Source organism: Mastigoproctus giganteus, chromosome 3 (assembly GCF_048544385.1).
Source record: "Mastigoproctus giganteus isolate SK-2022 chromosome 3, ASM4854438v1, whole genome shotgun sequence".
Classification (NCBI taxonomy): domain Eukaryota; kingdom Metazoa; phylum Arthropoda; class Arachnida; order Uropygi; family Thelyphonidae; genus Mastigoproctus; species Mastigoproctus giganteus.
Window position 1 is genome coordinate 238969272 of NC_143577.1, and position 13523 is coordinate 238982794.

The 13523-nt window shown below is 40.0% G+C and overlaps 1 protein-coding gene across 1 annotated transcript in view; it reads right to left on the minus strand.

Annotated features, from left to right (window-relative positions):
• Nucleotides 1-1064: 1064 nt before the first annotated feature.
• Nucleotides 1065-13523, minus strand: part of LOC150088922 (uncharacterized) — a 75421-nt gene continuing 62962 nt past the window's right edge. The window contains exons 13-17 of the mRNA XM_090370956.1: nt 5059-5153; nt 4566-4690; nt 3891-4162; nt 3708-3777; nt 1065-2598 (exon numbers count right to left, since the gene is read on the minus strand). Of these exons, the coding sequence (XP_090227082.1) occupies nt 1794-2598; nt 3708-3777; nt 3891-4162; nt 4566-4690; nt 5059-5153 (1367 nt within the window). The 3' untranslated portion in view covers nt 1065-1793. The remainder of the gene's footprint in view (nt 2599-3707; nt 3778-3890; nt 4163-4565; nt 4691-5058; nt 5154-13523) is intronic.

Sequence of the window (13523 nt, forward strand, 5' to 3'; positions counted from 1 at the left end):
GTTTTTCATCCCCAGAACACACGCAATTTACAGACAGTATACACGGAGTAATATGGCCTTAGTTGCTGATGCTCCTAAAACCCAATAACATCTGCTACAGGTCTAGTGGTGAATCTGACACTTTTAGCAATTCTGAAGTCAGTCAAAATATGTAGTTGGCCGCTTTGAGAGTCGAATTTAGTATCTATTCTAGTCTTCCATTTTCATATATGTTCCATCCAGTAGTCAAAGGGAACTTCAGAGCCTTCAAAATCTCAGTCTCAACGCGACAGTGAACTTGTTCGAACTTGAATCAAAATGCAGCCTTCCTGTTATCAAAAACTGGTTCAAAGTCTATCAATGAAGACGCAATTTGGAGAAGCCAAATGATAATCAATTCCGGTGGGAGGACACGTTATTTGAAATACGTAGGTGTTCTCACATTATAGTGAATTTATTCCCAATATCTGTATCTGTAAACCATTTATTTTTATTCATTTTTATTTAAATAAACCATTTTTATTTATAGTATCGATACAAAAGAGCGAAATTTTCGGTGTTTATTTTAAAAGTAAAGAATTTTTTTTTTGTATTTGTATATTTATTTGCTTAATCCATAGATTAATTGTGATTATCCATAGATTAATTATCTAATAAAACACTTCTACCACGTGAATAATTCAAAATCAGTTTTTTAAACACTTATAACATTACACTAAATTCGATTTCTGATGCAGTAGTATTTTTAACGGCAATGGGGTGGTAACATTTTTCAGCCATATATTGATCTGATGATAAGATCCGGCAAGTGCCTTGAAACGTACTTATTACACCAACTTTGAATTATTCTTGTGGTAGAAATGTTTCATAAATTAGTTAATCTGCAGTGAAGTGTTTTTTTTTCCAAATTTTCCGCTCTGTTATGTTACAGCTAGGCATGCTCCTTCGAGAAGAATCAAATTTGTTCCTGTAATTTGCGCATGCCCGGAGATAGTGTATATTCTAAAGGGCGGACGAGAACTGAAATCTTATCTCAATGGGTTGCATAATGCATTGTGGTAGCGATTATTTCTACAACTGCTTGATACAGAGTACGAAATGTATTTATTGACACCAAGACGCCACATAAAAGTAAAACATCTAAAAACATCGAATACTCTCTGAATGGTGACCATGATAGAGCTCAGACTGTGCAACTTTGGGACAGTAAACACACAAATTAATACTGCAGATGAGGACATTAAAACCACGAATATTAGGAGCACACACTGATGAAAGTGATTTATGTACACAATGGACTCATCACTACCTTAGTAAGATAGTTATAGCTTGATGGCATCGAGAATACTGGAAAGTTGTAACGAGGATTTTCTTGGTTACGTTGATTCGCATTCCCCCTTCGACATTAGCAATCTTGCTCAAACAGGCTCATTTTGCGGATGTTCTTTCTCTTTGGAATTCGCAAAACCTATTTGGCCCCGTTTTTACAATGAGATGGGCTAGGCTCGTTATCCGCCAAATGGAACTAGTTCTTTTCGTATGGAAGGTCTTTCAACTTATCGATTGGCTGCATCGTCTTGTTAATCGCTGGACGCGTGCTGCTCCTTCAGGATTTAAATCCAGCCTCAGAACATTAATTTGGAGGCAGTTGAAAAATACGCTCGTTTCACATCTAAAAAAGAAAATAAAAAAGCAAATGGGCTGCCACGCGTTGCTGCTCGAGCTGGACCTGAAGCTTTGGCACATAGCTATGGTTAACAGCTGCTACATGAGTGCAGGACTAGTCGTGTGAGAAGTTCTACGCGTCCCTTTCCTTACATGGATGGACGCGTGCGTTGGTTGCCCTGAGATTCGGGTTCATCTGCAAACGGAATCGCTCCGGGGTCCTCTGACTTTTGCCTCTTGATGTAGTCCGAATGCGGATCGTCGTGAGCTGTTTTTTTCTCCTTCGAACTCTGCTTCTCCTTCTGGATATTTGTAGTCTTGAGAGAATTTCCCATGGCAACGGAGGAGGATCTTCTGGCAGCGAGAGGTTGTTGGGAGCTGTACGAAGTGGACGAGTCTCTGCGATCCCCTTTCCCCCAGAAGTTGCTGTTAAAGACGACCGTTCCTGTGACGTCGCTACTGTCGCTTCTCAGTCGCGTCGTGGCCGTGTGTCCGTTCTGCTTGTTGCTCGAATTCGAGTTGCACCAGGATCCTCCCGGAGGCATTACTCCTCGGTACTTCTTCAGAGTGCCCGTCCTGAGCAGATGCAGCCAAGCACTGCGAGCCTCCGGGTAATGCAGACAACGCACCAGGAAGATGAGAAAACCTTGCAAGGAGTTGGCGATGCAGAATATGTACTGGAACACCAGCTTGGCCTCCCCCACAGCGAAAGCACCGAAGACCCATGTGACGCCTAGAAGCACCATGACAGTAAACGCTCCTCTTACTTGAGCGGCAGTGACCATCTGTTGGGAACCTCCTTCTCGCAGACACCCTGCCTTGGAGGTCATGCGGGGGGCGAACAGGACTCGGCTGACCATAATGAAAACAGTCAGGTTGATGGCCAGGATGAGGCACGATGGACCAAGGAAGGAAATGTAGTAGATGTATGGGTTCCTCGGAGACAGCATACAACTGAAACAACAACAACAAAAATAAATAAATAAAAAAAAAATAACAACCAAGATTCGAAAAAAATTATAAATAAGTTAGAGCGTATGTAACAAGTTGACTTTATCCTGTGTAACGCCAAATAAGGTCAACTTGTTACGTACGGAAATTCCCTTCAGAGTACTGTAATATGTTTTTTTTTTTTAAATTTATATCACTTCGTTAATTTTTTTCTATCAAAATAATCATAGAATAGTTAGTATAAAAAGAAAAAAAAAACTACATCCGGATTTGATCACGTATACCCAGACTATTAAAAACTCTTTTATTCATTACACTAATGGTTCAACTGTTATCAGGCTGCTTATAATATACTGATTTATGTCAGTCATTAGTAGAAACACATCAATTACTTAATTTCGTACTTAAAAATTAACTCATTAAATTCTGATTAATATCATAAAGTGGATTCGTGTTTCAGACTTTTCAAATGATTTAAGTCCGTGACTGTTAAATACGGCACTGTTTCTTGTATTCTTTCTATCTTGTGAACTCCTCTGATGGTGTGGTCGTCCCGGAGTATAAACAGAAAATTTATTTATTTAGTAACAACTTTTAAGAGAAATAAATAAATAAAAAAAGGGCCAGCGTTGGAGACTGCACAAAATGCAGCTGCGCATTCAGTTTCTCCTAAAAAATGCGCTCCAACAATTAAACCTCATTCGAAGTTACCGAGGTCATTATGTCGGGGTTAGACGTATTTACAGAATCTGCAGACACCTGACACATGATTTGCATGTTTCTACTTCAGCGTCGCGTTATCTACGAAGCCGCGTGCGTTATCTATATCCGTGGGCAGGTGTTTTTTACAACATCACCTGTTTGCGGTACATTTTTTGCGTAACACGTTGAACACGAATTTTCGAAAATTTTCCACGAATTTTCGAAAATTTTCCAACTAAAATATCGCATTTTTAATGTAGAGAAATTTTAGTTAAATACGTTTAAATTTTCACCTCTATTAAAACAAGGAAATATTAAGTTTAGAAGGGAAAATTACTGAGTTTAAGCAAGACATTTAATCTAACCATAGGTTATAGTTTCAAATGTGCTCAGTAGATGGCGATACGTACTAATTGTCCTGGTTATCGTACTGGGAAAATCCAATAGCCATGGTAATAAACACCACAATGGACGGTCCACCTTCAAAGAAAAAAAAAATATATATTATTTTATTTATTTATTTATTGAATAAAATGCGATGCGTCTGGAATGAATGAACGATCGAAGGAGTTTCGAATAGGGCCGTTACTCACCCCAAGCCAGAAGACAGCGTTTAAGCAGGAAGTGCGTTTCTGAAGAAGCAAACACGTGAATGAGCAGCTGGTACATGTTGACCGCCTCCACGCACATCCAAGAAAGTGAGGTCAGCAGGAAGTAGTGGATGAGGATGGCCGCTGCCAAACATACTCTTCCGCCCTCTGGACCAGGCCGCCGGAGCGACCCCAGAAGAAAAGAAACGTTCATCAGCATCAGGGAGATGCACAAGTTCAGAAGGATCTTCCCCGAGTGGTCGCGATTCAAACATCTACAACGAAAGAAAAGAAAAACAAACACACGTTTATGTCTATTGTCCCTCACAAAATGGGAAAGACACATTTTAAAATACTTTTAATAGTCTGGGATGATAATTTTAAATGGGAACACGTGAAAATCTGAATAACTTCAAGTAAAAGAGTGCTAGAGACATGAAATTTTCAAATCGCATTCTTTATTCTGCGTTTGGTGTCGCCATATGACGACAACGTGAACAATTACGAATGCGCATGAACATTGCTAATTGTTCAGGTTGTCGACAGATAGCGACGCAAGCGCAGAATAAAGAATGCTATTTGCAATTTCATTCCTTTAGCACTCTTTTATTGGAAGTTATTGGCATCTTCATTGGTTCTAATTTAAAATTATCGCCCTGTAAATTAACTGTTGAATACCTGAAGAGCGAGTAGGTGATGATGGTGAGAGACAATCCTACAATGGACAACACGCATCCCACGTACGAAATGATAGACAGCGTCTGCTGATGTTCCTCAGAAACATCTTCATACGGAGTAGGATCCTGTCGGTTAAAAAAAACAAAAAACGAAGCCAGTCAGAACGTAAATATATTAATCACATGGCTTCATCTATCACAGAAACACGAACACCCCCTCCCAAATCATAAGAAAGATCAACTGTATCGCTTCAAAAGATTTGCTGATCCAGAATATTTGATCAGATTTCCGTATTTCAGGAACACAATTACACTGTCCAAAGTTAATATGCCATCATAAAATCTGGGACGTCAAGAAAAATATGCTAGCTGGATTACTATATTAAAAAAACAAGAAAAACGTGGCTACGACTTAACTTTTGGACACCAGTGTACAACTGGTAAACTTTCATTTCCAACAATAAGTAATTAAGAGGGGAAATGGCCGTACTTACTAGAAGAACGGAGAAGGCTGTGAGATGGGACGACATGCACACAGTGACATCATCGGTTTGGTTTGTAGAAACGCCCTCTGTTGACCATACACGTTCTGGAAAGAGAAAATCGTTGTCATGGCAATCAAACGTTATTTGTAGCTACAGAATATAGTGTTAAAGTGATTTTTGAACGTAATGAAAGCAAAAATATAGTTCTGACTACACACCGTTGGTTATTCTCTGGAAAAGAGCAGGTTGTAGTACAACAGAAAGGCAACTATCTTCATCTGTGGTAACAAATTTCATCCACTTCAAATTTTATATTCCATATTATCGAATTTTAAAACAATCAAACAGAAACCCTAAAATATAAATATAATTAGGTTTCACTTGAGGTCTGGCCTATTAGCTCCCACCCTACCACCCGCAGCTGTGGGGTTTCCGTCCCTAACCACTAAGTGGTCAGCCCTACAACCTAGCAAATTGGCCAAGAGTTATATTCCTTCTTTTCAATACTTTACAAATATATGCTGAGATCAAGATAACTTACTGGATCCAATAGAGAGTTCCTCAACACACCGACTCCTACTCCTCCCAAACCAACCTCTAAGGTCATACGAACATCGGTATAATAGGAAATGAATTCCTGTTTCTTCTTTACTACACCCACAATTACCATTCTCAAAAAGCCAAACGTCAACAACCTGGCTCGAAATGGACCATGTCCATGTCCAGTAACAAAATGTCACGATGTCATGTTTTAGCCCAAACACAACCATGATCTAATTCTATAGTTCATAAAGTCAACTGAGGTAGAAACTGGAAAGCTTGTCTTACAACTCCAGTACCTTTCTGATGTCCTTCTATCAGTGATAAAACACCCAACATCCTATGTTTTCTCTGAATTTTCCCTTCAATAAATTAGCGACCTCATCCTCACGAACAAACTTGTAGACATTCTTCCTGCTAACATCTGAAGGGAACTGTTAGACACGGTTCTAATCACGTGCTCATATGATTGATAATAACGCATATCTGTGTCGTTACTAGATGTTTGGCAAAAACCACATTTTGCACTAGATTTCCCAGGCAACCGCTGCATATCTTACTATGAAGCCAAAAACTCTATTATACAGCATTCTGATAGGGCCTCGGTAGCCGAGTGGTCAGGAGAGGGAGTGCAATAACACACGCTCTTTGAGTAGACCGGGGTTCAAGCCTGTGACTGCTAATACGGTCGATCTTCTAATCTAAACTGGACCAGCGTGGCAGATTATCGTCCATTTCGCTCAATATGACTTGTTGAGACCTCCATCCTGCAGTGAATTGACAATAGCTGCAGATTTATTTATCTGACAATTCTTCTCAACTTGGAGATCTTATCATTTTCTCTTTTAAGTATTTAACATGATGGAGAAATGCCAACTTCTCATCTAAATACACTACTGAGTGCTTCTCCGCATTACATGAAGGCATTCCACAAGCTCTGACAATCGCGTGTCATTTTTGTGAATGATTTCCCCTTTACCAGCAAATAGCTAATTTACTATCTGAAGTTTATTCTTCATACGTGACTCTCAATAATAGTCACAACTTCTTGATTCTTTTCTTCAATTTCCATTCTAAAATTATCCATCCATCAATGCCAGCCATCAGTATAAGCTATGACAAAATACACAGCATCATAGAGATTAAGCAATTCGTCCATAACAATGCACCATACCACAAGTCCCATAACGGAACCCTGTGAATATCCGTTAGTTACCTTACTAACAATCTTTTCATACGTTGCATAACTACTTCCCTTTGTTAAAGTAATTGTTATTTTACAACTGGAAAAATCTATCTGTAACATCCTGGTAGCACAACCCTTTTCATAATAGCAGGCCACCGTAATTGTCGAATATTTTCACTCTTGGCTTAAACGATCGCATGTATCTCATCAGTTTTTCTGGAGTCGTTAACATCTTAATTTTTGCCCTTTTCCAATCTATAGGGGATATCCCACTTTATAAACTACTATTATGCATAATTTTGATTTTGGGTGTTATCTGTCAAAACCTTTCTGCCACAGCAGGCTCAATCTATTCCAGAGTCTTTTCGCAATTTCATTTTGGCTACAGCATTTTTCAAGTGCCCGATTTCAAACTTTGATTCCTTAACCTCAGGGACATAAAAACCGATAAATTGCCTTACCTCTCAGTGTTCTTCACCCTCATTCTGAACTCCATTCATTGGCATAATTCTATTTAAAATAGAAAATATCGATTCATTCAATCCAAGAGAAACTCTATCTGATCATTTACAACTGAATAGAAAATCTGCTCAAATTAAATCTCGTAAATCATAGTTTTTAAACTCGTATATTTCATGGGTTGCTTTTACCTTGTTTCTCAATCTTACCGTTCGCAATTTTCTTAAATATTCTCTTTTTACATTTCTTACAAGCTTCTTTTAATCCTTGAATTTCACCATCGGTGAAATTCAAACATTTAAAGTTCCATTGGTAGTACCATAAAGTATTATCGGTACCATTAAACCTGTAATGCTGGCATTCCTTTCTAACTGATGTTAATTCCTTCCTCGTTTTATCCATTCGCCATTGCATCAAGTACTGTCTTTTCAAAACGCTTTTTTGCCCTCATGGTTTTCTTTATCGCCTTTTGCACTTTTTCAATTCTTCACCCACTTTAAATTCCCATTCTTCCTGCACAGTCCACTTTCCACCTTGCTTACCAAAGTTGGAAAAGTCGATTGTCTTATCTGCGCTTGCCAAAGTGAAGTCAATATTTGACTCCTCACATACTACTACTGTATGTTACTATCCGCTCATATTCATCAACTGCAACCTAGATAAACATAGGAATTCCTCTCTCTTTTCTCCTTCATCATCTAATACCTCACTGTTCTAAAAGGGGGTTGTTGTAGTAGGATTTTGGGAGAATCAGCGACTAAGTTCATATTGCTCCGTATATACTGTCTGTAAATTGCGTGTGTTCTAAGGCCGATTTTCTGTTTGCGTGACGAAAAACCGGGTTTCAGGGAGAAAAACTCATGCTATCCTCGCTTGAGACCGATTAACTCAGCCACGCTGTGAAAAAGGTCCATAAAAATTCCTCCCGGGACTTGAACGCAGGTCTTTTCCACCACGTATGGGGAAGGCAGATTCTACCAACTGTGCTATCTACGAGAGCACAAAAGGGGACAGAGAGGCATTAAAATCTACTGGAATTATTAATCTCTAACATCCTAAGGTCCATACAGTCTTCTCCACACTATCTATATAGCGGTCGATTGGTTAATTACCTTTAAAATATCCAAAATTCAACTCAACCTTATCATCAGAAGTTTCTACCAACTCTCCTTTTTAACACTCTTTCACCCTCTTTTGTAATGGGACCAAGTACCTTTGCTGCTTGCTTGCTTGTTTGGTTTTTAGGAGCATTATCAACTAAGGCCATATTGCTCCGGGATATGCGGTTGTCATTCCCTGACCTTTCCGCATCCTCTGTATTTGGTGGTGACGGGCTCGAACCCCGGTCTAATCAAGAAGCTTGTGCTACGCACTGCTGCTCCTTCCCACCTGGCTACGGAGGCGCCGTACCTTTGCTGAACCTTTAGGAATAGTCCTAGGTTTACTACCCCTGTAAAAAGGTTCTTTAGAACCTAATATTGAGCTCTCTAGAATTCAATATGCTCTTGATAATTTCCCTCGTTCTGCAGCTGATACCCAAGATGCAACATTTCTCAGTTCCTGCCGGTCTGTATCATCTCCAGCTAAATCAACCAAATTACTTTCCTGCGTCCTTTTTACAAATCGTGGACCACACCCTAACTGTTTGCAATTTCAAGTGGAAAAAAAAAAAAAAAATCGAAACTACCAATTAGGAACCTAAGTTAAACAAATATCCTTTTGCCCTAACCCAGAGGAAGAGCATGCAAATATACGATTTCCTTTTTTGTTCTACTCCGTACTGTCCTTTCGGGCTCGTCCATCTTGGCTAGGGGCATCCACACTCCCGGCCACTGGATGGTAGACTTGATAAATCTTTATGGCCTTCTGTAACTTAAATATAAAATAACAGTAATAATTTTAATTTAACAGCAGTAGCCCAAAATATAACTCTTTTTTGTCACATTAGGAGTACCCTAGAACAATCCCATCCACCCATATGTATTTTGTCCATAAATTGCATGCATTCTCCGGTCGGTTTGTCTGTTTTTCCTGCACGAAAAAACTCGCTTTTCTTGAAACCTTGCTGTTCTTATCTGAGACCGACTAACTCAGCCACGGGGTGAATAAAGCCCATAAAAGTTCCTCGCATCATTAACGGGATTCGAATCCTACTGTGCTACCGCGAGGGCTGGCCTGTTGACCTGCTCGAACTCGTGCTGTGTCTCAATAACACTACCATTTTGATAAAAAAAATTCCATACAAAACACAAGATACTCAGTAATGTATGCCATTTATTATTATTTCTCCCTGATTGGGGGTTCCACCTCGTGACAGGTATTGCTACCAAGTACACAGGGTGGTTGTAATGTCTGGTGTTACTGTTGGTCGAGGAACTCTGACTATCCTGCAGGTGTTCGCTGGGAGACTTATTGCTGCTAGGCTGTTATGTAGGGTCTTTGGCACCATATCGGTGGTTGACTCGATGATCGGGATGGTCGTAACTTGTTGCATATGCCACATCTCTTTGATCTCCTGTCTTTGGTTCGTGTACTTCCTGATTTTTTTCCCCATGGGTTTTCTGTAGGTTGCCAGTGTTGGGTACTTGTCCAGTGTTTGCCTTCTTGTCCACAAGAGTTATGTCCGGTCTGTTGTGCGGGATTGTCTTATCCATCATTATGGCGCGGTCCCAGTACAGCATGTGGGTCGGGGTCTCTAGTACTGCCTGGGGTTCGTACTTGTAGTACAGTACACTTTCTTTGATCAACGGTAATTCCTTGCTAGCTTCTAATATATTATCTTGGCTACCTGGTCATGTCTATGAGTGTACTGAGTCTGGGTGATCACCTTGCATCCCGCGGTGATGTGTTAGATAGTTTCTGAGGCCAGGTGGCATCGTCGACATGTGTCATCGAACACTCCGGGCTCCTTGGCGATGTATTTTCTATAGTTCCTGGTGTTGATTACCTGGTCTTGGATAGCGAGCATGAATCCTTCAGTCTTGGGGAAGAGCGTCCCGCTCGTGAGCCACGCATCGGAAGCAATTTTATCTATGTGATCTTGATGGAGGTCATTGTAGTGTCTGCCATGGAGTGTCTGTGCCCATCTTTCTAGTTTCGTTTGTGCCTTCTGAATGGGAGGGGACTCCTCGCTTAGGCTGAATGGGTATACCGCTTGTCTATCTTTCTTATGGCCTGGTGGAGTGCTGCTGTATGTTTCTGGAAGTAATCCTTCAGGTTAGCAATCGCTGTTTTCTGTTGCTCGATGAGGTCTATCAGGCCCCTTCCTCCCTCTTTCCGAGTTATTGTCAGTCTATCCACGGCTGACTTGGGGGGTGATATTTGCAACTCTTGGTCATCATCGTCCTTGTCTTTCGTATGATATCCTCCAGCTCGGTGTTAGTCCAATCTATGACCCCGAAGAAGTATGTTAGCACTGGGACTGCATAGGTGTTTATGGCTTTAACTGTGTTCCCTCTATTCAACAGGCTTATGAGTCTCCGATGTTATATTTCGGTCAGGCAGGCCTTGATTTCCCTGTGCTGTTACTGCTGAGCCTGCATCATCCCCAAGTATTTGTAGGCCTGTCCCTCTGTCGTGGCTTCGATCTCTTTACCATTCTGCAGCTGGTAGTTTTGGCTGACTAATTTTCCCTGGTGCAATCCGTGGGTCTTGCATTTGTCTGGACTAAATTCCATCCTAATATCATTGCTGAATTCTTCGGTGATCCGGAGTAGTTGCTTCTCGGTTATTATTATTATTAACAGCTATAAAAACAGCAATCAAACATGCCCGAGGGTGCAGCTACAAAGCATCATTACATAGCTCCAAAGCAGGAGCATGGAGTATAAATTTCCAAAGTAGAGAGAAGAGTAAATGTACATAAAGAGAACACAAAACAGTAAATTGAAATCTACCGATAAAAATAAACTAAATAAATAAAAAGAGGAGGGATCAGTCAGGTTTAAGTGAACAGACAGGAGGAGAAAGGTTGATCACTGGTATTTCTTCGCACACATTACACAATCAGAGCCTTAGAACTTGCAAGAGTCAATTTTAAGGTTCAGGTAACGGATGAGGTTAGCAATTTCAGTTGCCTCTTGAAGTGTCCAGGTGTGTCAAATAGCTCCACATTTGCTTTGTTCATTGATCTTGCAGTCCTGTTATAGAAGTTGTAGTATCCATAATTTGTTCTTGCATAGGATGGTTTCAGCAGTGGATGGTTTCTTAAAGCTCTTGTTGGTGCGTTGAAGTTTATTTGTAAGACGAGATGAGGGCAATTCGTGGTACCATTTACCAGCTGGTTAAAAAGGAGTAAGTCGGCTTCATCTCTTCTTTCTTCCAGCATTTGAAGTCCAAAGAATACACACCACTCTTGGTAGGATTTCTCATTGTATTCAAGGTCACTTTTAAAGCAAACGCACTGTATTGCTCTTTTTTGAATATTTTCAAAAAAGTGCCAATTGATTGACGTTTCGGTTAATTCTTTTAAGGAACCCTAGTTTTTTGCTAGCTGCCTTCACAATGTTTGAGACATGAACATCAAAGGAAAGCGATTCTTTAATAAAGATACGTAAAATTTTGGCTGTACTAGCTTTTTTGATTGCTTTGTTGTTGATAGAATAAGAAAAATGAAGTTTGGTTTTTTTTTTTTTTTTTTGTGTGCATTGGCAAAACTCATCAGCTCACACTTATTTTCATTGACTGCCATTTTGTTCTTCTTCAGCGACTGAATAACTCGTTGAAGAGCTTCGTTTAGGATGATGCAGTCATTGGTATTGCGAATTACTTCATAAATTTTTTATGTCGGCTGCAAATATGTTAATTTTGATTTGATAGTCTCCAAGGGTACTTTGCAGGTCGTTGATGTAGATAAGAAATAATAGCGGGCCTAAGGATGAACCATGTGGGACACCAATTTCAGGGTTAAAAGGATATGAGATTTTACCTTTAAATATCACCGACATTTCTCTACCTTCCAAGTAGTTTGCGATCCAGTTCAGTGCCTGTCCTCTGAGACCATAGCGATGCAGTTTATTAATTAGTCTCTGACGAACTACCTTGTCGAAGGCTTTGCTTAAGTCAAGGAATATGGCGTCGACTTCTCGTTCGTCAAGCGCCTGGATATATTCGAGACAAACGAAATGATATCTGTGCAGGTGGAACGACCTTTGATAAATCTGTGAGAATAATCCGACGGATTAAGTTTCGTAAATTTGAAAAGCTGCTTCATTACAGTGGATTCAATTATCTTTGAGAGTGTATTCAATTGACAAGCTGGTCTGTAATTGTTGGGTGAGGATGGGTCTCCTTTTTTGTAAACAGCGGTAACAAAAGCGTTTTTTAGTTGAGATGGATAGATTCTACTCTCAAAGAACAATTTTACAAAGTAAAGTAATGGCTTTACCAGTGTGGTTCCACATTTTTTCCATAAAACAGTAGGGATACCATCCGGACCTCTTGTGAGGTCCTTTTTCATACTGTGGATTGTGCTCAACAATTCGGCTTGGTTTATTTCAAATACTGTTAGTGTATTAATGTAGTTGAGAGGAAAAATTTCGTTACCTTCCATGCTGCGTCTGCTGTATCTGTTTTGTAACTTTCTTCAAAGCTGCTAGCAAGGTAGTCGGCCTCAGACAAAGATGACAAATCATTGGAAATATCTAGCGATTTTACAGCCACATTTTGATTTTTTGCCTTGAAATAGCTGAATGCAGGCTTCATATCTTTTGCCTCGAAGACTTCTTTCGACAAATCCCAAGTATTTGTTGTAGTCCTGTTTTAATGCTATCTTGACCTGTCTTTTTCACCGCTATTTACAGAATTTTCCACTAGGGGGAGCCCATGGGCCAGGAAACTCACGCTTTACGTCTTCGTACGACAAAGTAATTACTACAAGTTAGAAACTTAGTTGTCCTTAGACGATGAAACCACATACACAACTTATAATTATTATTGGAACACCTTTATGAGGCGTGCACCTTTTATAAAAATTGCACGCGATCCACCAGTTTTTAATAACGAGTTGCTCTACGCCTTCAAAAAGGGGGGTATCACGGAAACCTTAACGGTGTGAAGCATCTTCTGCTACTGGGTCACATATTACAATGACTCTTCCATCCCCATTTCGTCTTAACGAATGCATACAGGTCAAGCGAGGTCGCAGTTTCAAAAACATTCTTTGAAGATAATTATTATTGAAGTTTTCATGAAAATAACAGGGGGTGTGCTTGGTTATCGTCACTTGGCACCGAACCCCTAATTATAGAACGCATACACAAACGATATGCGCTTTTCGGTAAACTCCGAA